At 44.4% G+C, this 27,385-nt stretch overlaps 1 protein-coding gene across 1 annotated transcript in view; it reads left to right on the top strand.

Moving 5' to 3' along the window:
* Window positions 1–3,284: 3,284 nt before the first annotated feature.
* Window positions 3,285–27,385, top strand: part of SIAH3 (siah E3 ubiquitin protein ligase family member 3) — a 42,328-nt gene continuing 18,227 nt past the window's right edge. Inside the window, exon 1 of the mRNA XM_021528456.4 lies at window positions 3,285–3,832. Coding sequence (XP_021384131.2) covers window positions 3,356–3,832 — 477 coding nt within the window. The 5' untranslated portion in view covers window positions 3,285–3,355. The remainder of the gene's footprint in view (window positions 3,833–27,385) is intronic.

The raw sequence follows: 27,385 nt of genomic DNA, 5'->3' as shown, positions 1-27,385 counted from the left end.
CCTGATATCCCAGCCAGGTGGCAGGTTAGATTGGCCTGGTTCCTTTTTCAGGGAAATACAAAGAGTGGAGCCAGAGGACATCCTCCATCAGCCAGTGTTGCCAGAAATCCTACCAGCACTCAGGAACATGGGCAGGCCTGAATGGACACTCGTGATACCCTGAGCAGCACCTGCTCTCCTGTTCCTAGGATAAAGACTAGTGTTGGTAACGTGGCAGGTTAGGTTTACCCTACGGCTGTTGAAGAGGGAAAGCAGCATGTAGGAGGGTGACTCCCAAAAGTGCCCCATCAGAAAAACAAACCCAAAATCTCATGTTAGATTTGGATGGAGCAACCCACCTCCCAGGTTATCATGCTGACAAATCACACAGTGCCTGGATACCTGAGGTTTCCCATGAGCATTTTCTTTTCACCTTGGCAGCTCAGACTGAAAAACTGGATAGCTATTGCTGCTGTGGTTGATTTTTGTGTCTGGCTGATCCTGTTACCGTGTAAACCTGACGCAGCTGCAGCAGCAGCTCAGCAGTTAGAGCATTATAATCCCATGCACGTTACAGTGATGCCACTTGAGCTGCTAATTTGGCAAAATCTGTATCCTAATGGAGGTTCAGCTCATGGACTTCTGCCACTTCCCACTTGTCTGCTACGGAATTAACCATCTTGGGTGTAACAGCTGCAGTCACCAGAAATTTGCAACGAGCAGTGAAATGGGGTTCACCAAGCTCCCCTTGCAGGTGAACTCATTTCTCCTCTCTCTGGCTGCATCCATACAGTTAAATAATGACATTAAGAACCTGCTCCATGGTGTGAGGGTAGGTGGGGCAGCTGACCTTGGATATCCAAATCTGGGTGAGACCACCATGACCTCAAATTAATGGAGTTATGCTGGTCCAGACCCTCTGTATGTGAAAGCAGAAGAAAGAACTGGATCCACACCTGCATGCCAGATGATGTTGCTGACCCTTTGTTTGCAAGTGAAGTTGCTTGCACAGCCAGCTGCCGTGTCTTGGTGGCTGCAGAGTCCCTCATCAAGCAGGTGCTAAAAGTCCTGTGTTGAAATGCAGTAAGCAGGTGCTGTGTGTGAGTCTCTCGACAGCATACAGGCAGTAAAATATTTTCCAGATGTGCCACCATGAATGTGAGCCCATGTACTGAGCATGAGTTACGTTCAGATGCACTGAATGCTCATTTTTAGCTTTCTCCACAAATATTGGTGGCAGACAGATGCTCCTCAGGGGGTCACATGTAGTAAGTATGATGGGCACAGAGGCACACAGGGATTTCAGCACTGCAAAGGTCCTTCACCCATCCTTGAATGTGGTCTTTGTTTTGGAGAACAGCAATCCTTTTTGTACACCAGCCTAGAGGTACTGACACATTTTCAGGTTGAAGATGATCCTGTGTACCTGTGGGGTCACGGATACCTCTCCTGCCAGCCCTGGAAGGCAGCTGGGTCTCAAGAGGAGAGGATCACAGAATTGCCAGAGCCCTGAGGTTAGCAGGACTGCAGGGATGGGGGGTTTCCATCTCTGCTGCCCATGGATATGGTAGTGCTTCCCAAGTCTAGGCATTTAGTCAATCGTCAAACAGAAATTATCTCCAGGGATTCAGGTGGTAATAACCAGTGCAAATAGCAAGGACCTTTAGATCATTTATGGCTTTCATGGCAGAATACTTGCACTGGTAACTTGCAGACTGAAATTTCCTGGTATCAAGATTTGTGCAGCTACTAATTACAAATCAGGAAAAAAAACAAATAACTTGCTGGAGGCTCACAGTTACTTTGGGAACAGATAGAGAAAGAATACATTTAAGCAAATCGATTCACTCACTTGTCCTTAAGTCTGTCTGAAAATATTCTCAAAGTGTCACTCAGCATTGCAAAAAATTATCTCCTGTTCTCATTTACAACCAAATGTTAGGAACTGAGGAATACATATTCCTCCCATCCTTAACATTTTCTTGGGGGTTGTGTTATCAGCTGTTCCAGCATTTTCACTTATTTATCTACTGAGATTTTTTTTCATGCACAGCCTCTCTGCAGTCTGGCAGAGGCAGGATTGTGGTATTGATTTAGGAAGAGGCAGTTGTGACAAGACAGTCCCAGGCTAATTCCCGTGCTGTACAGGGGCTGCTCTGGCCGCAGCAGCAGCTTCACCCCCAGCATGGGGCTCACTTTTAAAATGAAGAAAAAAGAATGAAAGAAAACCTACTTCCCTCTGTTCTGCTTTGAAGGGGAAAAGGATTACCCAGGCTAAATAAGCCATCTGAGTATTTAGCTAGCAAGCCTAAATAGTACCCTGATAGGAAGTTCTGGCAGAGAACTAATTAAATTAACTCTCTTTGATTTATTAACAAGCAGAGGAACATATCGCACAGGATTGTCCCATGAAATTAATGTGCTTTCTGATTCCCCCAGCTGCTTCAGCTTAGTCACCTCCCAGAAAAACCGGTTACAGGGACTCAAGTTTAATGAGACGCAATGGCTCGAGAAGGATCCCTGCCCACCAACAGAGATACGCACTGGTAATAATACCTAAAAGCATGTTTATTTTCGTTGCACTTCCCTAATTCCTTTTTAATGCCTAGGACTATTTAATGGTTAATTCGTAATTTCCTGCTCACTGATATGCAGATGAATGACAAGGAAAAGCCTTCTGCATGTTTAATTATTCTGTTGATTTAAAAGCCACTTTTCCCTCAGTGCAAGTTTCTCTGTGTGTGTGTGTGCTCTCATGCATCACGTATTTCATTATTTTTAGAAGCATGCTCTGTGCTTTTTTATGCTCCCATAGTTCCAGCATCCAGTAATTACCATGTTTTGTGTCCAACAGACCTGATCCACCAGCAAGTGTAAATCAGGAAAACATTGCTGTCTCTAAATGGAGTTATTCCAAGTTACACCAGACCTGAGACCTGACCTCTCCTATTTTCAATGATGGAGAAAATGTTATTTGTGTGCTGGGACTCTTGTGAAGTAGCAGCATATAAAATTTAGAAAACTTCAGAGCAATGAAAATCCAAATTGAAGCCTGTGAATGCACAGACGAAAATCTATTTATGTAGCAAGCTCTACTTCTGCTTAACCCCTGCAAGGATCTGTAACTCTCTTTGCATATTTGATTTTTCTCCCTCAATAAAATATAGTCTGCTTAACCTATTTTTGCTACTTTCCAACAGTTTCACTGGAGGGGTTCTTCCCTGCGCCTTGCATTTAGCTTTGCTATCTGAGCACTCCTTTGTAAAATTAAGGCAATTAATAAATGGAGATGTTAAGCAATCGGTTTTGCCTGCATATCTCCACAGCCTTACGTATGACTGGCTGTAATCACAAGATAAATGCAATGTGCTGATGTATGGTAATGTTCAATAATACATTCTCCACCAGGCTCAATTCATCAGGGAGTTTCTGGAGGGAAGGCATTTGTTATTGGCTGTCTCCGGACCTCAAGGATAACATTCCTGTCCTTTCCATTGGCCGCCCCGCTGCTGCAAGCCTCTTCCCGTCTTATTTTGATGATGAATATGAAGGCATGCTAAGCTGTGCCGGAGAGCAGCTCTCGCCGACTACACTCCCACCCCGGGCTCAAGGACTCCAGAGCTCCCCGGCTGCTTCCCCTGCCAGCAGCACAGCAGCAGCAGCAGCAGCAGCAGCAGCAGCAGGAGCAGCAGCAGCAGCAGCAACGCCAAAAGTTGTGATGCTTTTCTTCACCCAGTGCTTTGGGGCTGTGTTAGATCTTATTCACCTGCGGTTTCAGCACTACAAGGCAAAGAGGGTTTTCTCAGCTGCCGGGCAACTTGTCTGCGTCGTCAACCCAACACACAGCCTCAAGGTGAGTTAAAAATATATTTTCTCTTCTAACATCTCCTCGTCTTCCCCAGCACCACCACCGTGATTCTCCATAGGGAATGAAATTATGGTCTGGCAGCAAGGGGAGAGTGCTGTTAACACATTGCAGCCCTGGCAGAGAGGATGTTTGCATTGTCTGAATGTATGATTCCCTTTGGAGCAAAGGAGAAGCAACCCACTGCTCCGAGCGATCGTGGGAAGTTGCGGTTCCCCCTGCCCAAAGTTTCCTCATCCATTTCGCCCACATAATGAGCGTGCATGTGGCAAGCGTTTAGTAAAAATTATTGGAAAAGTTAGCTGGATGAATTAACATCCTTTTCTAGTCGAAAGATGCTGTGTGGTCTCCCAGGCTGACACCCCAGCACAGAGGGATGCTGCCCGGCAGTAGGGAACAGGAAGAGGGGGGTGGCAGTAGAGGGATCTCCTCTGCTGTCGTTTGCTCTTTCAGCGGAAAACCGGCTGCTTCTGTCTCCTGGGGGGAGTTGAAGGAATTCCTCTGGCGCTGAAACTGTCCTTAAGCTGTTTGCAAGGTGAATCTATTTTAGGAAGGAGAATACATTTGCTTTAATGCAAAACTATTTATAGTCCCAAAAAAAAAAAAACATTTCTTTTACTTGCACAGTTCTGAATTTTCACTGACAAAGTGTCAACAGCTCCATCTCTACCAAAGCCTTCATGTCTGTAGTAGAGAAGGAGCAGCAGGGGGAGAAAGTAATCAGGAGACTTTAATTACTTTATCACACTAGTGAATGACCAACTTTAATGAACTGGCTTCTGTTTTGTGAGAAGTCCTTGCTGACCTGACTCGTCAGGTAGCTCCGTTATCCTGGTGCAAGCTTTGAAATTAATTTAATTCAGGACAACTTATTTTTGGTCTGCAAGCATGCTTGTGAGGTACTTGGAGGGGTTGCAGGAAGCATCTTTCCCGAGCTCCTGGTCCCTGGGATGTCCATTGATGGCGCAAATCCCTTTCAGAATACCATCACTTCACCAAAAAAAAAAAAAAAAAAAAAAAAAAAAAAAAAAAGGCATGTTTCCCACAGTCATCTTTCCCGTCTCCCCATCTCAGGCTGTGCTTAGGCAGGAAGAGATTAAGAGATTGTCTGTAGCAGGGTGCCGGCTCCGGGAGGATTTTCCCGCAAGGCTGTGCTCTGAGCACTGCCGGCTGGGGCAGGCACTCGCCGGGGCTGAACCGCTTGGGTGCAGGCTCGCCTCTCCCGGCACCACGCTGCTCGCAAGACAAGTTAAAAACACACAGCCCTGTCATTAACTGAAAGCGTCTGGTTGTCTGAATGAGTACAAGAAATAGCTGCATTCCTAAGTGCATGGAGAAATTTTGTAAGTGAATTCTTCTGCGCTCAACCCTTTTATGTGACCATCTCCTGCTACTTTCATCTATAATTTTAATTATTTTTTTTAAGTGAGCAGAAAAAAGGCTGTCAACGCACAACAGGTCCCAACACAATTTCAGCGCCAGGGGAACTGTCTGATAAGGTCCCATAAACACACAGGGGGGTGACTATTGCTCCACACCTAAGACTAGTCCCAAGTTTATCATTGCAGGTTCTGCTGAGTTGCAGGCTTGCTATGGTAGGAGCTGCAGCTGTGTTAAACATAAGGCACTTCATTTTACTAAAATCCCCCATGGTCAAGCTCTTCACTGCTCAGACCAGAAGCCCAGCAGAAAGATGAACAATCTCAGTCCTGCTGTGGCAGCATTTGAATGCAGGCATTGGAAGCAGATTCTCTTGGAAACAAACAGGACCCTCTAGGAAGAGGTCTGGTGTGTCAGTGAAGCCCCAGTAAGAATTGTTTTGACCGGGGTAGGAATTGCTCCCCTGATAAGGCTGCACTGGGAACCCAAAGACACAGGTGTCTCCACAGCAGCCTGTTGAGACACTGTTCAGATGAACAAGCTGACGAGAAACCCTCTGCTGTGATAAACCCCTCCGACTGTAGAGTGAAACATGCTGTGCAGGTGCTCCCAGGTTACCCAGCTCACAACCAGCCTCATAAATATGGTGGGCTTTAGCTCTGATGTGCTTCCCAGGTGTTCAGATTCCCTCCAGCTGCATAAGGAATGCATCACGACTTTGTGGCAGTATCCAGAGGAGATGTGAGGATCAGGTCCCTTTGTGCCCAGCGTGGCACAAACAGCTGTTCACCCAGAGCAGCCTGTGGGCCAACTGGAGCCTGCTGGCTCCAGGCAAGCAAGGCATCTTGTCCAAAGCCTGGTGTCAGAGTGAAGCCAGGTGAACCTGCTCCTCAGGGTGCCTATTTCTCCCCCAAGGATGCACAAGGAGGCTGTTGTTGCTCACAAAAGGCATCTAAGGGACCATGAAATGTGAAAAGGCTAAACTTATTGTTCTGTGGTGGTTTACAGTATTATGACTACTTTGATGTTTCTTAGTCTATTATTTCTAGCTGGGTCTTTTCAACTGCAACATTTTGTTGACAGCCCCTAGATTTATCTTAACAATTGACAAATGGAGTGAAAACTGTATTAAGGTTTGCGGTCGATGAATACAAACCTGCTAGGAAACAAGGGCTGGAAGCAATGTAGTTTCTTTCCTTTTTCTTCAAGACTTAAATGTTTGTGCTTACTCCAAAATAATAAGCCCTTTGCAAAGGGATTACTTCATTCTGTATCTCCACAGTACTGGTGCAAGGGGACTCCTGGCTGATTGGTGCAAATGATAAATGACAGGCATCACACTCTGGTGTTATTATGCACATTGACATCCTTCACACAGGCCAGGTCTTCAATCAGTGCCAGCACATATAACTTCATTAAAGTCAATTGCTGCAGGACCTCCATTTTCACTCCTTCCACCCTAGGGAGTGCTCAGGGATGTAGTAGGATTCAGCCCACACAGGAGGATCTGTGGCTAGTGATCATGTATGTGTGTCAGAGATGTGCATCACAGAAAGCACTCAGTAAGCAGCAGAGGACAGAGGAGACCTGGTATCCTCCAGGGAAGGTTGCACTAGCTTCTGCTGTCTCAGACTCACAGCCAGAACAAGGGGGCACTCCTGTAAAGTTATGCCAGAATGATGTCATCATCATCATCACAGCCTGGACCTCTGACAATGACCAGAGCCTTCACTTGCATCTTCTTTTAGGAGGTTCTCTACCAGAGTTGGTAGAGAAGCACACACTTAGAGAGCAACCTATGTATTTCTTCCCACTGAAAGGCTCATTAACTGGGAAGGCTGATGAACATTTCTGTGTTTCTTAAAGGGCAAGATGGTAAAAGTGTCAGTACAGACACCTCTATTGATCTGCTGCTATTTTCCCTGCACTCAACCGGCTGACATGGCTGACTCTAAGAAAGAAAGACAATTTTGCAACTGTCCACCTCTGTTTTGTCATTTTGGCAGGAGTATGAATGGGAGGGGGTGTTTGTTTCAGAGCCTTTGTCCTTCTTGCCACTTTCTGCTCTTTGTCCTCCTACAAAGCTTTCCCAGACATAGCAGCGTCTCACAGCACAGTGCTATGCTGGGATCAAAATTCACTTGCCAAGCAGAGAAAACCACTTACCACACTTCTATAGGTCACCTTCGTCCTCAATCATATTATATCTATTTCTTTGTAACCCGCCTTCTCTCAAGCATGTGGTCAACATAACATCTTCTCTTGGAGGGGCACAGCTGGGCAACACAGCTCTCTATCCAAGTGGCTGCTCCCTCCAAAGCCACACCAAATAAAGGAGCAGCACTTATGCTGCTGGCTGCAGGTCCCAGCATGCAGGGAAAGTCTGAAGGTTCTCCATTTGCATGGAAGAAATGGGCAGGGTTTTCTGATCCCACAGAGATGAGGCTCAGTGAATTCCTGTCCATTTGCCCCCTGTCAATAACAATTCTCCCCAGAACTGCAAACTGCAAAGAAGGTGAAGCTGGGGGAGTATCCTCAGTCCTTAGCATCAGTCCCTATAGGGAGCCTCACATGGCAGGGGACGGAAATGCAATCACATTCCTGACAGGTGCTGATGCTTCATGAGATGCTGCATATGGCTTAGTAAAACAGATCTTCTTCATTCAAGGAGTTACTAGCTTTTTACACACAATTTTTAACTCTTTGGGGAGTGTGAAAACTGTTCTTTAAAACAATAAAAAGTTGTGTTTACATTACTCTTGTAAAAACCATCAATCTCCACCTCTGTAGGACTTCAAGGAGATTGTTGAATTACAAAAAAAAAAAAAAATCATCAAACAAGGACAAAAAATGGTTCAATCTTAATATTCTAAAAGGGTCAAAACATGGTTTATGGGTCCAAGCTCTCTTTCAGCTAGTTTTTAAAGCAACAAGCAAATCTGCTCTGGGGAAGGGATCTGAATCCTGTTATAACAGTTTGGCTCTGCACCCAGTGGCTAGCCAAATAGCATTGAAATCCACTTTATCCCCAGGAGGATTAAAGTGCTAGGGTGCATTACACCCCCATGAGGATCTATTTATTTGGTGCAAAGGAGGAGAGCAACTATGAAACCTCCTGCTAACAACACCTGGATGTCCCTGCCTCGACCCATACAACCTCAAATCTCCATGCAGGGCTGTGATTTGGGGACAAAGTGGCATTTGGCCCCAGTGTCCAGCAGGACTGTGACAGCTGCAGCGAGAAGATATGTAAAATGCTCTGCTACCTGCAAACCTGGGCTCCTGGCAAAGCGCCTGCTTCCTGGAATGAACAGGGTCTATGCCTTCAGTAATGTTCAGCTCTTTATTAAAAAGTCAGCTCGGCAGGGGGCTCGACAGCTGACGGGTGAGAAGGTGTGCAGAGTCTGTCCCTGGAGTTTCTGTAGCACACTGGTAGTCGGAGGTGAAGAGGTGTCCAGTCTGTATCTGCAGAGGTGAAGAGGGTCCAGTCTGTATCTGCAGTCCCGATCAGCAGACCGTCCTCTCTCCTTTCCTCCTGGCACACACTGATAGCCGCAGGGTGGGGGGGTGTGCAGAGCCTGCTGCCGAGATCCAGCAGCAGCCATCCCTCTCCTGCCCTCCTGGTAACACCAGGAAGAGTGGCTCTTTTGCTTGTGCCTGCTTCCCATAGCCCAGTCCAGTCTGGTCCTCTGCAGGTTATAGTGACAGGTTAAACACAGCCTAAGGATGGGGTTCCCTTTTCCCCTACCAGCACATCCATCCAGCCTCCTCCACTGTGCCCATCTTTTCCATTTAGGGGTGTTTTTCATCCCCAAAACCCCCTCCCATGATTCCAGTGGATTATTTTGCATCCCGGTCCTAGTGTGGGTGGGGTTGTAGGTGATTCCCAGGAGCAATTAGCTAATTAACATTTCAATGTCAGTACTTAGTTCGAGCCAAGTGTCCCAACCAGGCTGTTTTGTTCATAACACTTCCCACCGCAGCTGTGGGCTGGGGCTGTGTGAGCACAGATCCATCCCTTTTCTAGGGATGTTGATAACAGCAGGCAGGGCTTTGTCAGCCCTCCTTCAGCTACGCCTCTGTTTGAAGGAGTTCCAAGTGACCTGACCACCCCAGGAGGCTCGATCTGTCCGAGACTTTCGGGGTGCCCTGCAGAGGGGAAGCACAGCACGCTCAGGCAGCTCTCCCGGGGCTCTCCGTTCGCTGCTGCCTCTCGGCTCCAGGAGCCCCGGTCTCTGCAGCAGCCGTGACCACCGGCCCGGGATCCATCCACCGGCACCGCCTGGCACGGCACGGGCAGCGCGCTGCGCTCCGAGCGCGCTGCAGAGCGGCACAGCTCCAGCCTCTGCCACAACCCCCGAGTCTCCTTGGCAGAGGGAGGGAGGGAAACAGCCCCCACCTCTGAAGTTTCTTGGACTTCCTTCTCCTCACCTCCCAGCCCAAACCCACTGCAGAAAGTTAATTACCGCTGTTAACTGGTCCTGTGTGTTCTGCTACAGCTCTGGAGGGAGAATCAGGCAAGCACTGAGTCCCTTCCCACCCACATTTGATTTTGAGAGTGAATTTGAGGCAATAGCACAAGGGGTAATGGTTTTGAACTGAAGGAGGATCGATTTAGGTTAGATATAACAAAGAAGTTTTTTATGATAAGGGTGGTGAAACACTGGCAGTTTTCCCAGAGCGGTGGTTTATGCCCTGTCCCTGGAAACATTCAAGGTCAGGCTGGACAGGGCTCTGAGCAGCCTGATCTCATTGAAGATGTCCCTACTCATTGCGCTGGGACTGAAGTAGATGGCCTTTAAAAGGTCCCTTCCAACTCAAACTATTATAGGATTCTCTGATTCTATATTAAATCTGACCCGGTTGCAGGACATTTGAAGTCAGATGTTATCAATGGAAGTGCTGTTATTTTAATATTAGAGAAATGCCTCTCCCCTTGACAGGGTGTTTGACAGCAGGGTGAGGAGCAGCCATCAGACACTGCCACATATTACTTTGTAACCCACCCACTCTGATATGGCTCAGTATATCAGGAATATAGGTTAGACATAGTAGTCCAGGTAACTCTCTTGGGAGAAATGCTGTCCCAAAGGAATTGCTGTTACTAGCACAGAGGGTGCAGAGGAAAAAGGGGTGTTTTAATACAAGGCTTGATTATATTAAATCAGTGGCAAGGTCTCTGTCTGCTTCCCAGCAGACTGGGACACAATGAATATGGTCCTGCAAGTCCCTTCAGGTGTTAAAATGTCCTCAGTCAAGTTCCCAGACATCATGAATTTTGCCTCAAAGTCAGAATTTACAGAGAGTATAATTTTTTGTTTAACCATTAAGATTCTCACCTGGTAGCAAAGAACTCCCAGCATATGTAGTTGGGTGACATTTAAAAGCTTCATTTTTTTTCCTCAGAAACAATCTGAGGTTCTTAAGTAATGCAATAAATTGAGTTTAAAGGTAGCACATCAGATCCCAAGGGCTCTGGTAAAATGAGGGAGAGGAGCTGCTGTGTCTGTGTCCTGTCTTCCTGGGACTTTGGTGCTTCCTATGCTGTTTAAAAGCCCTTAATTCTTGTTCTGCCTGGCTCTGAGCTGAGACTTTGGCCCCCTCAGAGTCTTCCCCTCATGACAGGGAATTGGCATCCCTCAGCCGAGTGCACAAGAGAGAAAAACTGAATCCTGCAATCATTTTACAGGGTGGCAGTGGGGGAAGGACAGTCTTCATGCAGCTTTACTGGGAACTGCGTGCCGAGGTGAGGAGCAAGGGGGGACACAGCCATGCTCTCCTGGCTGCCTGGGGCTGGGTGCCGAGGCCTGCTGCTCCCATGGGAACAGTGACCCTGGTGGGCTGCCCTTGGCACGCCCTGTGGCACCAGCACTGGCACACATGGCACGACACAGGCTGGTACAGAGCCACGGTTCTCTTTGGAGCCCCTGGAGCTGGGTGTCAGCCAGCACATCAGCCACCATAAAGGAGGGAATTCCTTTGGAGAGCTGAGCTAGGTTTAGGCAATATGCTGGGCCTGCTTTTGCTGTGAGTTTTGCAGCAGAACTGAGCAGAGCTGAGCCACTTCGACTTGATGGAGCTAGGGGAAGCCACTTATGTCTAGCTGAACATGACAACTTCCCAGGCCACCTCTGTACGCATGTGGTGTATTTGGAAATAAAAAGCATGGATGTTCAGTCATTAAACACCTTATCAGACTGCATTCTTTTTCTTTCTTTCTTTCCATAGCTTGCCTCTTTTTGTTAAGTGTCTTTTCTTCTCTGCTTTTGCTTTTTTTCATGCTTCCCATTCCCTGCTCTACCAAAGTTTTAAAGCAAAAGATTATCCTCATCTGTCATTCAAAAATATAATTTGGGGTTTTCTTGCTCCTGCTGAAAGGAAAGCATCACTAACTTCACTGCAACTTTGGATGTCTTATTTTCCTCCAAGCTGTTTCAGAACAAATCACAATCATTCAATCCTTGATGTCACCAATTTGACAGATGAAGTTTCACTTTTACACGATCACAGACAAGACCAGGAGAGCTGCAAAAAGCAGTGAAACTGTGTCACCAGCCATGGATGCAGCTGGCAAGGAAGCCAAGGGCTTTGTATGCCTGCAAAACTTAATTGCCACCCTGCACTGGCCTGGAGCTCGAGCAAGCAGGTCCAAGTGAAGGAGCCACAGCCCTTGTTGTCCACCCAGCATAGTGAGATATGAAAATCATCCCAAGAGCTCCCAAAAGATAATATCTGCCCTCTACTTTGGTGTGGCAAAGCAAATCCAATTCCAGCAGGGATTTAAGCTGGCAGTTTCCTGTGCATGCCGCCAAAGTAGACACATGTCCCTTCTGCTTCCATGCTGCAAGGACAAGCTGTTGGGCAGGGCAGTGGCTCAGCTGTTTTTCAGAACCTCACACAAAGCTTTTACCCCTTGTGATTATTGAGGGCTGTGCTGAATGGAAAAATTTCACTTGTGCATGGAGACTTCTTGAAAATTACTCTGGGTGACCTGCTGCTAATAACCACCTGCAATACTTCTGCTCAGCTTTCCCACAGCTCTCTCCAAAGCGGGAAGAGCATCTTGGCAGTGCCAATAAATTTCCTGACACATGTGCAGTATACAATCTGAAGTATTTTTATTTATTTAGAGGCATTTCTGAGCATCTTATATAACATTAATGGATTTATCTTTAGCTCTCCCCTTTCATCTCAGCAATACCATGAAAGCGTCACTGGAGGAGAACAGCAGAGACCTCTGAGTATTTTGTATGTTTATTTTGGTGTTGTTTTCTTAAAAGGAAGAAATGTTTGAAAGAACTTTGGGAAGAAATTAACCACCTATTTCCATACCAGATGCAGTGCTTTCAGTTCTAGTCTTTTCTTCCAGAGCAATTTCATTCTGAACTGATCCAAACTGAAACTCTTTTAAACTTCCAGATTGGCCTCCTCAGTAAAAAATAAATCATTTGAACAGCCTTAGAATTTCACACATGGAAATATTAGGGTTCAAAGTAGCTGATGAATTGCCCATCAGCTCCTAGTAAATGTGTAGCTGAGAAGAGACACTAGTCCTTGTGAATATTTTAAATACAAGATCACACACTCTTTTACATCAAATGCCAGCTGAAATGTAAGGAGAAATAGTGAAATGGAGCATAAATAAGACAGAAAAATATTAAATTGGTAACATCTCCTTGTGCAGAACACAAATGCTGTAGATGAGCAAGGAGGCGGATGCTGCACATTAGAAAACCGCATCAGCAGAGGATGAAAATGTTCTTCCACTCCTGGAAACCACTACGTGGAAAATAAGCAGAGTAATAAGCCTAAAAATGGAGTAAATGATCAGCACACAGGGATTACATAGGGCAGCTGGGGTAAGGGGATGGTTATGGTCACCTTCAGGCTTTGTGAAAATGAGAGGCTCAAATAGAACAGCAGGATGGTGGCAAGTGTGTTGACTGTAGCAGTAACCCAACCTCAGCAGAAGCACTCAGGAGCTCAGTGTCAAGCACATGCACAGATGGAAGAATATGGATGTTTTGCAGGATTCAGACACCCAGACATACTTATTCTGAAAATTATCAAACTCGATCCAGCAAAGGACCATATAAAAAACCTGCTGGAGTTCAGCAGACCTACCCACCTCTTTTCAAGGGTTCAGGGCAGACTGAACACATCCTCCTCCTCAGTAGGGATGTCTGAGGGTTACATTGCAATGTCTGCTCAGCTGAGGACACCTGGTTGCACACAGGGATATGCTCTCTATACTGGTTGGACTCCCCTGTATGAAAAGGCACACCACAGGCCAGGGGAGTCCAGGGAAGTTCAGGCTTTACTTGTAAAAGGAGGGCAGCACTGTGAGTTCCCTGCTTTTTCTGCTTTAGAGCTGAGGTTCTCTCTGTGGTGAGAGAGACAACATCCTTAGGAGTCTAGGATCAATGACGTTTCTTTGTTCTCAAAGAAAGACTGTAGTTCTTGCCACCAACAATCAAGGAAGCTAGAAAAATAGCTTGGGATCGATATGTCATTTTTGTCTAAATGTTAAATTAAATTAAATTAAACTAAAGCTAAATTAAATGAACCCTTCTGGTACCCTACAGTTCCTTTGACTCATGCAAAAGAAAACCAGACACAATAGTTGTCTCCTTAAGACAAATCCAAAAGTTTGGGCACAGTAATACCAAATACTATGTTCACTGTTTAATACAGGTTGAGGTAAAACAACTTTCTTTCCACTCCAGAAAAGAAAGCTTTTATGGAGATTTCAGACATAGAAAAAAGAGTTCTGGCAACATAACTGCATGCTGGAGCTTTCAATTTATTTGTACTAGGAGGAACTCATCACCAGCAAAACTTAGGGAATTACTTTTTAGACTAGTTGATGAGAACTTCAGGCAAAGTGGGTGAATAAAGCATGGGTTTTATTACTTTTTCCAGGTAAGACAGAAGGACAAAGGGCACTTCCCTGGTAGATAAGCTGAACATGAGCCAGCAATGTACCTTGGGGCAAAGACCAGCCTTATCCTGAGCTTCCTTAGCAGGGCTGTAAACCAGATGCAGTGCAATTTCTGAGATTGCATCCAGAGCTGCCCAGAGCTCCTTTCCCACCTGAAGTGTTCTGACCCTGAAATAATCTATAAAAACAGAACTTGGTGCTAACAGGCAGGTGCAGCAGAGTAAGGGTGTTGAGAGCAATCTTTGAACGTTTGCCTCAACAATGACCAAAGTCATATCAGAAAAGTATATATGAAAAGAACAAAGAAGGCAGACAGAAAGTCTTGTGGGATGCACTTGGAAATCCAAGGTTCAGCACAGGAGACTTACACCAGTGAAAATGTATGGAGCTATGCCAGTTACACAAGTATCTGGTAATTTAAACTCATCAGAAATCCAAATCCTCATGATGGTCTAAAGCCCAGAGACATCACCAGCTAATTAAATCAGTCTGAACTGGAAAGAAGGTCACTGTGGCATATGAGGGATGGCAAAAGAGAGTAAGACGTACTCTAAAATATGCTTTGGGACAAGTACCCTTATTTTTAATTACAAGCAATGCTAAATAAATTCTGACAATGAGAAGACAGATTGTTCAACATCTACCAGAAAAGACTTTGCACCATGGCTTAAGTGTAAATATGCTCCTAAAGAGTGCTGAGTGGAGAAAATAATATGGAGCAAGTCACAGGGAGAAAATAATCCACTTGGACAAATCTTCCTCTCATTCTCCTTGTGGGATGGCTTCCAGCAGAAAGAAAATTCCTGGGCTTATTCAATTAACTGCTTCATGATTACTTTCCCTCTATGGTAGAATCCCTGATGCTTCAGACCTGCTTTTGGATGTGCAAGCTGTGATAATTTGCTGTGAAAAGAGGCACAAAGCAGAGAGGCTACTTAGGTAGTGTAATATCTGTTCCCTGTCTGGATTCTGGGTCTGTTCACAGACTCAAAGGAGTCTGTTTCTGTTTGTCTTTGATCAGTGAAAGCCAGAGGTGTAGCAGATTTTGGTGACTTAAGATGAGATAGCATCACTAGAGGTGAGGAAATGCTGGTTTTCCCAGCATTTTTAGGCCAGCTCATGTTTTGCAGTATGGAAGTCTGTGGGTGACCTGTGTTTTGTTGGGGGACTTTGTTGGAATGAAATATTGCCATTCCTATGATTTTGTTGGTTCCTTAAAAGCTGTCATAGCCCTGCAGCAGCAGCAGCAGAGGGGGGAAACAAAACTTGGTCCTTAGGCCACCCCCAACCCATTTCACAGCCTTTTGTGGGTTTATTAAAATAGTTTGCATTTGTATGTCAGACTAGAGAGACAGCTGGAATGCAGGTACATGTTCTCCTTTGCTGCCTTGGCAGTGGCTGTGTTGGTCCTGGAACCAGGAATGTCCTAGGCCACCATAGCAAGCTTCACCATAAGGTGTCTGACAGGAGCCCAAGACACAGGTCCTTCAAAAATGTTTTGTTTCAGGTTTGTTGGCTTGGGATGTATGTTCACATCTTATTTTCTATCCTCACACTCCTAGGAAATAGTTGTCATGTGGTCAGGGCATTGCCTGGCTCATTCAGTTTCCTCTCTATCATCATTCTAGCAAATGCTTTTTGAGGATGTCTTTACCCCTGTTGAGCCAAGAAGTGTCCTATATAAATATTTCCCTCAAGACATCAACTCAAGAAGGTTAAACTTCTCATTATTTGTGCTTCAGGGAGTGGCTGAAAATACAAGTTTTTCACAGCCATATACCAGCCTCAGCAGAGTGCAAACTCAAAGAAGGCAGCAATGCAGCAGGAGCACATTCCTTACAAATAGGTATGTGTCTGCCTGCAGACAGTTCATGGCTATGTCCAGATTAAGGTTTAAACTGTGTCAGGAAAACAGATGCAAATGCTTGCAGTAATTCACCATTGCTTCTTCTGGCTCCTCCCCTACAACCAAACTGGAGCCCTTTGTCCAATTACTGTTCCTGCCTAGAATCTCAAGGGTCTAATTCACATGGGAAATGTTACAGCTTTAAAAGAAAATTAAACTTTTACTGAGTTTCTACTGAGTTCCATGGAAAGTATTTCAAAAAAGAGATTCAAAATTATTAAGGTCATGAATGGTTGCACAAACATAACCACTGATTTGTAAATAACTGATTATAAAGACTGAAATTTGTTTCAGGCTGTTGGTAAAAGATGAAGACCCTATCAGAAAACAGATCTGAAAGCAGCTTAATCTCCAGAAGCTTCACAAGGCAACTGGAGATAATTTATACTTGCAGCTAAACATGAGCTTACTGGTATCTCTTAATAATTTTTAAGCTTTTAATGATTTTTTAATAATAAACCAGTGATTAGAAAAGAACATCCCAGTTCACAGATAAATCCAGGCTGTGTCTGGATATTTTGCTTATTTGCTGCTTTAACTAAAGCAACTTCAATTTGCCAGAGGCCAATGAACAGCCAGTAGCAAGAGAACTCAGTCTGATGAAGCAGATGTTGGGAAAGGGAAAACCTTTTCATTGCTCACTCATAGGGAAAATCTGCCAAAAGCAGCCTTTCAGCATTTTTTTGTAATGTAAGTTTTGCTTTTTGTAACTTTTGCTTCTTGGCTTTTAGAAGAAACTTGCAGATCAAGTATCTTCTGAGGGGCTTCTCTGTGGAAAAGGACCTTGAGGCTCTCTACAGGCAAGTCACAGAGTGGGTTGCAGCCTCCTTTGGTTCTGGATGACTCAAAATTACAGCTCAGGTGCTCCAGGAAGGCCTGTGCCACCTGGTACTTGCAAATAACTGAGTGTTAAAAGTTGAACAAAAATCTACCCTCTGTAGCCAAGAAGTCCTACAACTCAGGTCTGGGTTTGTGGGTAATTTGTTTCCCTGATAGGGAGCAACCCTACATCTTAATGGGCACCACCAAGATTTCCCCAAGATCCATCCATCTATTCCTGAGTTCATGGGCAAAATCAGCATGAGCCCCTTGGAGAGCCCTCAGGGGTGACTGATCCTATACTCTGAGCCCAGGTTACAGGGAACAGTGACAGAGTTTGCTGTGCTTTCCTCTGTTCCCCAAATTGCCTTTCCCCTCCCTGTACAAACAGAGGCTTTAGGCACACCAACAGTCCTGGCAGGCTGTCTGTCTCCTGCCCCTCTAGGTCTTGGAGCTGGGGTGCAAGAATAGATGGAGCAGAGATGCAGCAGAGGCTGGATAGGAGCCAGGCTGAGCCTGAGGAATAAACAGATGCATCAGGCGGGTGCTGTAAGCCCTGCAGGAGACAGGATCTGTTCAACAGCATCCTGCCAAGGCCTTGTGGTCTATCTGCCTCCAAACCTGATGGGCCTATCCGTGTGCTGCAGCACTCCATCAGGCTGCTGGAGCTGCAGGAGACATCATCTAGCTGGGATGCTCTGCAGGAATATTTGTCTTTGGTTTGTCTCTCTGTAATTTAGTGAGGGACAATATTCCCTGACATCAGTTAAGTGGTTTGGGGTGGAGGCAAAAATAGTTAAATCACTTGTGTATGTTACCTTTCACTGTGTGTGCAAAGGGCCCATCTGTAAAACTGATGCTGTTGCCATAAATACTGTGAAGTTGCCAATCTTTTTGGTATCAGTAAGGCCAAAGGATATACTCCACTGATTTCACCGTTGTAAATAGGTAAGAAACAAAATGAGGATGCTGAAGCTTAACTGTAGCCATCTAAGTTGATGATTTTTTTTACTTTAATCCCTTAATGATTATTACAATGTAAGTAGAAAATATAAAGCATTTTAGGAGCATTAAGTAATCCTTAGAGGGCTCATTAATCCATGGTTAATATACAGCCACCACTGAGAAGAGAAGGAGCAATCACACCGCCTCGGCACTGCGCAGTGTGCCATCACTGCCCGGCTTCAGGAGGGAGGCACAGGATGCCCCTCAGCCTGGCACTGCGGAAGGAGGCAGAGCTGGACAGAAAATGAGGGTCTGAAGTAGGCACCACAAGGCATGCACATCTCCCTAACCTCCCTTGTTGTCGTGCATTGGGGTTTGGAGGCAGATCTGTGCCAACAGCTTGACTCTTTCCCCTAATGAAAACAGCAAAGTTGGCACCTTTTTCTTTCAGCTTCCAACCTGAGTAAAATTCAGCCACCTAGATCATAGCTGAAGGCTGTGCTTTGGAAAAGTATGTTTCAGTGCAGCAACCTCTCTGGTTTTCCCTGGCAAAGGCAAGACCCTGGGGAGCTCAATCTTCTAGGCTTCACCACACCTATGACTTGATAAAAAAATAAATGTGTGGAAGTATTTTCCAGCTTTATCTTCACCAATAAACAAAAATGGTCTTCATCATGTTGGGTTTTCTTGGTGATTCCCTGTACACAACAGTGTTAAGACTGTGTATCGTTCAGTCCTAAGTATCAGGAATTGCCAGACCTGAAGAAGAAATCTTTGTCTGCAGTGCAGCCACCAGTCTCTGGGCTTTAATTATGGGGAGTTAATTCTCATACAATATGTCCAAATATCAAATGGAAAACGAAAAAATCTTGTAAGCTAAGTGATCTCCAGGAAGTTCTTAACTGGCAGAAATTTCAAGGGCATACTGTGCACTGCCTTAGGACAAGACCAAACAAGAATGGAGAGACATATCGGGCAATAGTAGATGTACTACACAGTTAAAAGCAAGATCTTCCTTTGTCTTGCCAAGTAACTTAATTTTCCTGATACCTGTCACCATAGCAAATGAGTAGGGAGGTTATTGCAGTTCCATATGATATTTTCTTCATGCATTATCTTCACTTTCAGTGTGCAAGATACGGCTAAGGCTGACTGAGCTGCAATACAGTGTCCTGGCCAAATCTCAAAATGGGAGGTGGTTGCCCTGGCCATAAGCCAAAGAGAAGTACAAGAGCAGGAAGCCTTTTGTTATGATGGGTTTACTCCTCACACCCTGTCCCTAAGGTGAAGAAGGAAATAAATTCATATGCTCAAGGGATAAATCCTTCTCTAGACCAAAGCAGGAGAGATGCAGTGCCCCCTGATACCTCAAGCCTGCATCTGTGCTCTGTGTCTCATGGTGGCAAGTGACTTGTGGTCTTCTGCAGTGCTGGCTACCACCCTAGACATCATGGCCAGGGAACAGGGAGTGTGGACAGGTCATCTTCAAATTATAACAGCTTGCTGCAGATCAGCCCCCTCCCTGCTCTGTGCTGCCCTTGTAGCTAATGTGGGTGTGTCTTCTGTCTTCCATGCCTGCGCTAATCCAGGAGATACACCCAGGGAACCAATAAATGCCATACCTTCATGTGATACTCCTGATTTTCCAGAATTTTTATCTAAGCATAATCTATTGGTGTTATTTAATTATCATGAAGCAGCTGCCTTATAGCATTCAAAACATATCTATTTGCCTTAATTTTGCAGGATGGCCATTAACTACCAACAAATGATTTAAAACATATTTACAGAAGGAAATGTTAGAGATGCATTATTTTTTCATGCCCAGTAAATGCACTCACAATAACCAATTTGGTATTTAATTAACTCGCTTATGAGCTCACCTTTGAGAAATATTATTTGAGAGAACATTTGGCTATGATGCTTAGAGAGGCTCTCAGAGGGAGAATGCACCAGCTGCAGGTCAGCAATAATTTTTTGCTTTATTATGTTGGGGCGTTTTGCTGTTTGTATGGCATTAATGTAGTTCTGGCCTTCACATCATTTCAAAGTTAAACTATTAAACATGCAGAAAATCAATATGTAATAGAGGAATGTTCATTAAGAGAACCATAAATCAACTCTTCTGTAGACAGCAGGTACCAAAAGTTTTCATAAAGCTGCTGGCCCATCATGATCAGAGGAGAGGAGATGGTTGCCATGAACAGCACATTTCTGTCTTTCAGACCAGGGACAAGTGATATATACACATTAACAAATATTAATTAGGAGGGGAATTTGCACCCATCATGACCTAGCAACAGGATGATCTTTCTAGTGTTCCTTGTGCTGTAACTCTCCAGATGAGATGGAAATTGTACAAGTTAAATGGCTTTTCCATTTATGATCCTATTTGAAATTTCACTGACATAACACAGGCAGAAGTTCTGGTGAGGGTACAGTGACATTTTCTTGCCTCATAGACTTAAATTCACATCCTTTAAAGCTAGAAGAGGCTCTTATGGCAACCTAATCAGGCTAGCTGCACAAATCCAAAACCAAGATCCTTCCTCAGGAGCTCAAGGCCATAAATTTCATCTCCCAGATGTCTTTTAGAAACTCCTCTGGTTTGAACACAATGACTTCAGTCAATAGAGATCACATGTCTATGGGTAAAATATGATATTTTTAGAAATTTTACTGTCAGCAGAAATAAAAAGCTACATTTGATTACCTTGGAAGGCTTTGGCAAAGCTGGGAAGGCATTGTTCCATGTTTTTTTCTTCCTGAATATTAACAAAACAGCAGCAAGGTTTGTATCAATTTGGTATAGCTTTGCAGAAGGCTTACATTCCCTTGGTATTTACTACATCAGCCTTCTCCCTCCACAGCTCCTTTTCCCTGTGCTCTTCTCCCTACCAGATTTGCAGGTGCAGATGCAGCTCATCTTGACTGCTGGATCAGCACTTTCTGCCCTCTAAGGCTTTGTGAAAGTCACCCCAGCTTGCAAACCTCCTGGCTGATGCTTCAGCACTCTGTAAAACCAGCGATGTCTGCACACACCACCTACCCCGCAGCAGAGTCCCAGCTCTCCCCACTGCTTTCCCAGGTAGCTGCAGCTTTCTGCCCCTGCCCCATTTTGCTGGATTGCTCATTTACTTTTCCTCAAGCCACTTCCTGACCCATCCAACTGGCTTCTCCATCCAGGAGAGGGCAGAGAGCACTCTCCCCACAGAGCATCTGCTCCTGCAGGTTCCTGAAGCAACCCTGGTCACCCCATACCATGGGGATCAGCTGTGGGCTTTCTGCTCCCTTCGCCCTGGCCTTACCAGCCTGGCAGAATTAAAATGTCTTAATGCTACTTCTGTGCTAATTAAGTATTGAAGCAGTCAGGGGACTGGTACTAGATATTCTTGTACCTTTATATTTTTTTTTTACCTGCAGTATAGGGATCATGGCTCATTGATCTGGAAAATATTGTGCTTATCATTGGCAAATAGCTAGGCTTCCATATAATGTCCCTCAAGTAGAAACTCCCAGTTGGCTTATAAATATTGTCACCTGCATTTTAGAGCTGGAAAAACCAAGGCCTTTCTGAGGTTAAAGCAAGACCTGCGACACAGAAAAGAGAAAACTCCAGTCTCTTTTCATTAAGATGTTCTCAGTAATTTTGTGGAATGAGAGATGAAATCTCCTCTGAAGTCACAGAAAGTCTCACGGGCTCAGCACTTAAAGGTTCACACCTCCCATTAGCTGAAAGAAAGGGGTTTTTTTGAAGCTGATCAAAATACATTTGATGTTGAAGTTACAGAAAGCCATTAATTATTCTGGTTTTGTAGATAATCAGTCCAAGCACCTGTTCATACAACAAACAGCAATACAGTGCTAAAAAAAAGAAGAAAAGTAAATGTAAGCTGATAGCATTTATAGTGAGGAAAAGGTGTCCTTTGAAGGACAAACACTATTCTTTATCTCACCCCAAAGTCCATGGGCTTTGTGCGAACATCCCAGCTCTTGTCAGGGCTGTTTTGCTAGCACAAAGAATCTAGAAAATCACAATTATTCAATTGTGATTTCAATTAAATTCAATTCAATAGAAAATAAATTAAGGAAGTTACGTTCAAGACTGTGCTGCATCATCTGTAGATTGTACTAAACTTATTATACAAAATAGAAAAAAAAAAAAAAAGGAAGACACTGTTGAGTGCCTGAGGGCAAAAGGGCAAATTTCATGCAAGATGCCTCTGTTTGTCCTCGAGGGCAGTGCTTGGGCAGTGCCTGTGGGATGCTGCCTTCCTGCTGTGCTTCTGCTGCTGCTGGTCATGCAGGGGAGACCTACAGCAAATGCCTTCTGCTGATTATTTAAGAGGAAGAGAGAAGTTTTGATTGAATTAAGTATGTGGTAGAATTTACTTAGGACTAAATTGCAGCAAAGTTTAATGTTTCTTTTGAATAACTGGGGGAATGTTGTTCTCATTTCCTAGAGGTTTTAACCACTTTTGAATCAGAACTGGAGAATGAACAGTCTGAGTGGCAGATGGTTTCAATGCCAAAATATAGGGACTGGGTTTTGTTCTCTCCCCCATGGATGGGCAGGTAACAATCCCAAGGCATGAGAGGTGCATGGCAGCAGCTCTGGAGCTCAGCCTGGCTCTTTGGCCATTCTGCAAACTGAGCTCCCTGGAGAGCAACAGGGTAATTGTCCTGGAAGGAGACAAATCTGCATTTTTCTCATCACCCGAATGCACAGAAATGTTGATGGATACTGCAAGGTTTGTACTTTTCTCCTGTATTTTTCTTGGTCTTACTATAGCCAAGTGGTGTGCTGTTAATGGGCATGCATCAAACTGCTTGAGACAGCATGTTCAGCACTGAGAGCAGGAAATAATCATTTCAGGGCCACTGCTAAGAAAACCTGTCGAAGTGTCTTGGGGCAGAGTGAATATCTAGTACTTGGGGATTAATTATCTGGAATTTAATGAGGCCAAAAGCTAGGTAGCAATTAAATGTCTGTAGATGGAGAGAGTAGTTTCATAAAGGACTTCAGTGGTGAGGCTGGCTTAAAAAGATTTTGCTCTCCCGTCTCAGGCTGTTACCAGTATTACTGGCTTTAGGGATGTGCTGTGAACCAGATTGCTGAAGGGATCTGCATTGCAAACTCTTTTGGGGGATTACATGTGAGGTGTGACATTTCAAAATTAGACTTAGGTTTCTGCCAAATTGGGGGAAAGAAGGAGATGTGTGTGTGTGTGTGTGTGTGTGTGTGTGTGTGTGTGTGTGTGTGCAGCACATATGCCCTTACACATATCAACATAAATGTGTTGCAGAAGTGATGTTTGCACAGTATCAACATCTAAGACTGGTGGGTTATGTATAAATAAAAGAGGGGTGGGAAGTAACCTCTTTCCTGAAGTTAAATAAAAATTACTTCTTCAGCTGGTTAAGGTTAGCTCTTGCCACAGCAATTTCACCTTGGAGAAATGTAGCTGGGGTGGTGCAAAAAGAACCAGGGAGTGAGCTGATTGTTCAGGTTTGTGGAAGATCTGGAGTTTTATTTTCATATGTACATATATGCATAAAAGGACAGTGGTTTTTGCCAGTAAATTATACTTTGATGAGTCAACAGGAAGTCCTATTTTCTTTCTAATTTATGTTAGAGGTGTAGCCAGGTTGGGGGTGAGTCTCTTCTCTCAGGCAACAAGAGACAGAACAAGAAGAAATGGCTTCAAGATTTGTCAGGGTAGTTTAGATTGGATAGCAGGAAGAATTTCTGCCCTAAAAAGTTAGCCACACATTAGAACAGGCTGTCCAGGGAAGTGGTTGGGTCACCATCTCTGTAGGTATTTAAAAGAGATGTAGATGTGGTTTTAGGGATGTGCTTTTGTGGTGGTCTTGGCAGTGCTGGGTTAACATTTGGACTCGATCTTAGAAGTCTTTCCCAATTTAAACAACCCTGTGATTCTAAGAAATATGTGAACAGTTCCCATCTACTTTTTTTAAGAAAACATGTTTAGATGACAGTAAAACTCCTGACCAGTGTATAACTCCTGACCCTCCATACCGGTCTATGTGACATTAGCCAAAACCCACTCCTGTTCTCAGTTTCATCCAGTCCAGTTTTTCTGCAGAGTTCATGTTTCCCTCTGAGTACAATAACAATATCACTTCAGTTATTGCTGTTGTAGCAAGCAGATCAGACACGCTCCCTGGCATCTCCGTACAACATATTAATTCTGATTATGTAAAATATTACAACAATTATTGCATCAAACAAGTTGCAGACAACAGGATTAAAACACTATGGCATGACACATATAATATGAAATTATAGACACATTACTTGACTAGGTATTATATTAGTTTGCATATGGGACCTAGGAAATGACTTGCAGCATCAAAGATCATTTTATTTTTAAATCAAGAATCAGAATATAGCCACTCTGGGCTTGAACAGAGCCCTTTCTTGCCACTTATAAAAAGACTGATGGTTTTCTTGCAGCCATGAACCAGCTCTCCATCACATATTTTGTTTTTTAAAGCTGTAATGAGATCAGACATAGCTCAGCTTTCCTTAACTCTCCATGGGCTAGTATCAACGCAGATGTTCATTAAGAAGAGATAATGGTTTAAAAGCTCTAATTTTGTTACCCTCTCTGCCATCTAAACTGATCCTAATGTGATTAGGAAAGTCCTTTCTTACTTAGGCAGGGTCAATTTGTCTCTGAGGAGGTAGGGAAAGGAGACATTGAGGGTGCCAGTGCTGGCTCCGTGCTCAGAAATGTTATCGTGGTGGCAAGCAGACTTGTTAATGCCGTGTCCTTCATCACATCCTGAGGCAGGGGAGGGCAACCCCCTTTAGTCTTTCCTTATCTGCATTTATCTGGAAGCAATGGGCTGCCACATTTCCACAGGTGCACTTTATAAAAAAGAGGCTCCCAAACCTGGTCACTGAGGCTGCACTCATCACATCTGATTTATCACAGCTTCACCTCAGTGGAGGACCACAAGAAACCCAGTGAACCGAGAGCAAGCTGCAGAAGTGTTGGCACAACAGGTTTGGTTGCCAGAGCTCTTAAACATTTCTTGTCACGCAGAACCAGATAAGAAGTTAAAGCAGTCATTAAGGAAGTTTAGCCTAAGTTCAGAGAACACCCTGATGAGCCTGTGTGAAATAATAATAGCAACCAAAAAAGGGAGAAAGTTCTAAAGATATGTTGGTGCAATGTTGGCCAATGGGTCAAGATTTGGCTGCAAGTACAGGGAACAGCATGGGCAGCAAGGCTGGAGGGTCATTATGGGCTATGGGGTCATGAGAGCTTCAGAGCCACAGAGAGGGGAGGGAGCAGCAGGGGGAAGGGGCAGAGCTGTAGGATGAAGCCCATCAGAGGAGGTACACGTGACATAAGCAATGCTGAAAGTGCCTGTGGTCGGGCCATATCTGCCCTGTTTTGGGACAGCCTCACACCAGGGCCGTATATGGAAAAGCTACAGAGCTGATCACTTCTGCTGCATTCACCTACAGCAGGCCTGGGTGGAGAGAAGCACTGCTAAGCTTTCATATGGGCACTCTCATCTGGCCCTGGGGGTGTAAATTATGACATCCCTCCCCTGTAGTTCCCCATCAGATGTCACCAACAAACTAATTTTCAAAAGATGATGTTACTTTATTCCTTCTGCAGTTGCTCTGTATCTGGCTTTTTTTACCCCTTGTGGTAAGATAACCCTGTCCAGCAACTAAGTACCTGCAATCTGCTTGCTCACCAGCAGGATGGGGGAAAGAAACAGATTGAGAAAAACTCAGATCTTAAGATAAATATAATCAAATAAGAGAAAAAAGAGAGAAAACAAAGAACATGTGATGCAAATACAGTCACTTGCCACCTCCCATCAGCAGACTGGTGTCCAGCCAGTCTCCAAGCAATGACTACTTTGAAAATAATACCCTCTGCCCGATTTATTGATTAATATGACATTCCAGACTACACATTTGATCAGTTCAGGCCATCTGTCCTGGCTGTATCCCTTCCAAATTTCTCAATCAACCCGAATAAACTTGTTGGGGGGAACCCGAGTGATAAACACAAACCTTGATGTTGTGCAAGAACTTCCCAGCAATAACTAAAATGTTTGTATTTGACCAACACTTTGATTTGTGTTCAAATCACAGATTTGTTGGTCATGAGTCCAAAGTCCAGCACCATAAGGGCCTCTGAGAAGAAAGTTAATTCCATCCAAGTTGGACCCAGTACTCCTTATTTGATTTCACTCCACACCCTCGGTGACTCTTCCCTTCTTGCGCACTGCTCTTTTCGGGTGCCAAATATAAAGGAATGCCTGAATAAATGCAGAGCCCCATTTTACCAGTGGAGGGAAATAGGTATGCCTAGAGCAGATGCAAAAGCAGATCACAAGGTGAGTAATGTGATTCACTCTGACTCTTGGGAGATCCTGCATTGACTAGGTAATGAGCAGATGTCTGTGAAGCTCAGATGTTAGGTAAGGTGAATTAAACTTGTCTTTGAACCCTTTCAGTGATCTCAAAACTCTGAGACACAAACCAAAAGTCTTTAACCAGATTTCTCTTTTTGATATCAGACACTTTCCACTTACCAGAGTGGTTTATATCTTCCAAAAGTTTTTTGCTGTGGCTCTTACTAAAATCTAAATTGTTGTCCTTAAAAAGAGTCCACACCATGCATCACTTTCCACTTGTGTACAGGTGAAATACAAGTTTGGCTGTGTTTTTTACCCATATGCCTTTCTGGTAAACTTCAACACCAACAAATAACTATGAAAGTGTTTCATGCTCACTAGCTGAAGAGATGACAACAATTCAGAGGGACAACCAGAACAAAGAAAGCCAATTTCCCTCTATTGGTTGTGCTGGATTTATGTACTGGAGAGAGGAAACAGTCACCCTCCTTTTCTAGGTCACTTTGTTCAGGCACCTTTTGCTATGCACAGAGAGATTCTGTAAGCAGGATATCCACAACTTTGAAGTATAACACGGTTATTTATTGGTTGAAAGAGACAAGGGATATCTGGGATTTAATATGTTGCCACACTAAGCGCTAGAATGCTCAGTGCCTCCATCAGACACCTGAAGAGTCCTTGCTGGGCAAGTAGTCAGCCACAGGCTGGGAAGGTTTGCACTCATGACGTGTTCTCAGTGCTGCTGAGTTTCCAATCTCCAAATCTCTTTGTTGCCATCTAGGATTTTGTCTCTTCCCAAGATGGTGTTTTTCTTCTTGCATCCTGTAGTTGCTAACTATTTACCTGTCCCTACAGAGGAGAGTAATTCTCTGTAGTCAATACACTGAAATATCCCAGGTTTTCAGTCGTCCCCCAGTAAATAGGGGGTTGGTAAGTTCCCTTGAGGGATGCTGGCTAAGCCAGTGTGGGAGAAAATTGTGCAATTTCCTTCACCTGTTCATGAACATGACCTGCTGGGGACTGGGGGAAGGATCCAGCTCCTAAAATACAATTAGATGCTATTTGGTCTCTGACTCCACAAGACTCACCCGATCACTTAGGGTCGTCAAGAATCCCTGTACACCAAAGCTGCCACTGA

Source organism: Lonchura striata, chromosome 1 (assembly GCF_050655825.1).
Source record: "Lonchura striata isolate lonStrDom1 chromosome 1, ASM5065582v1, whole genome shotgun sequence".
NCBI lineage: Eukaryota > Metazoa > Chordata > Aves > Passeriformes > Estrildidae > Lonchura > Lonchura striata.
This window is presented reverse-complemented; position numbering and strand designations above follow the sequence as displayed.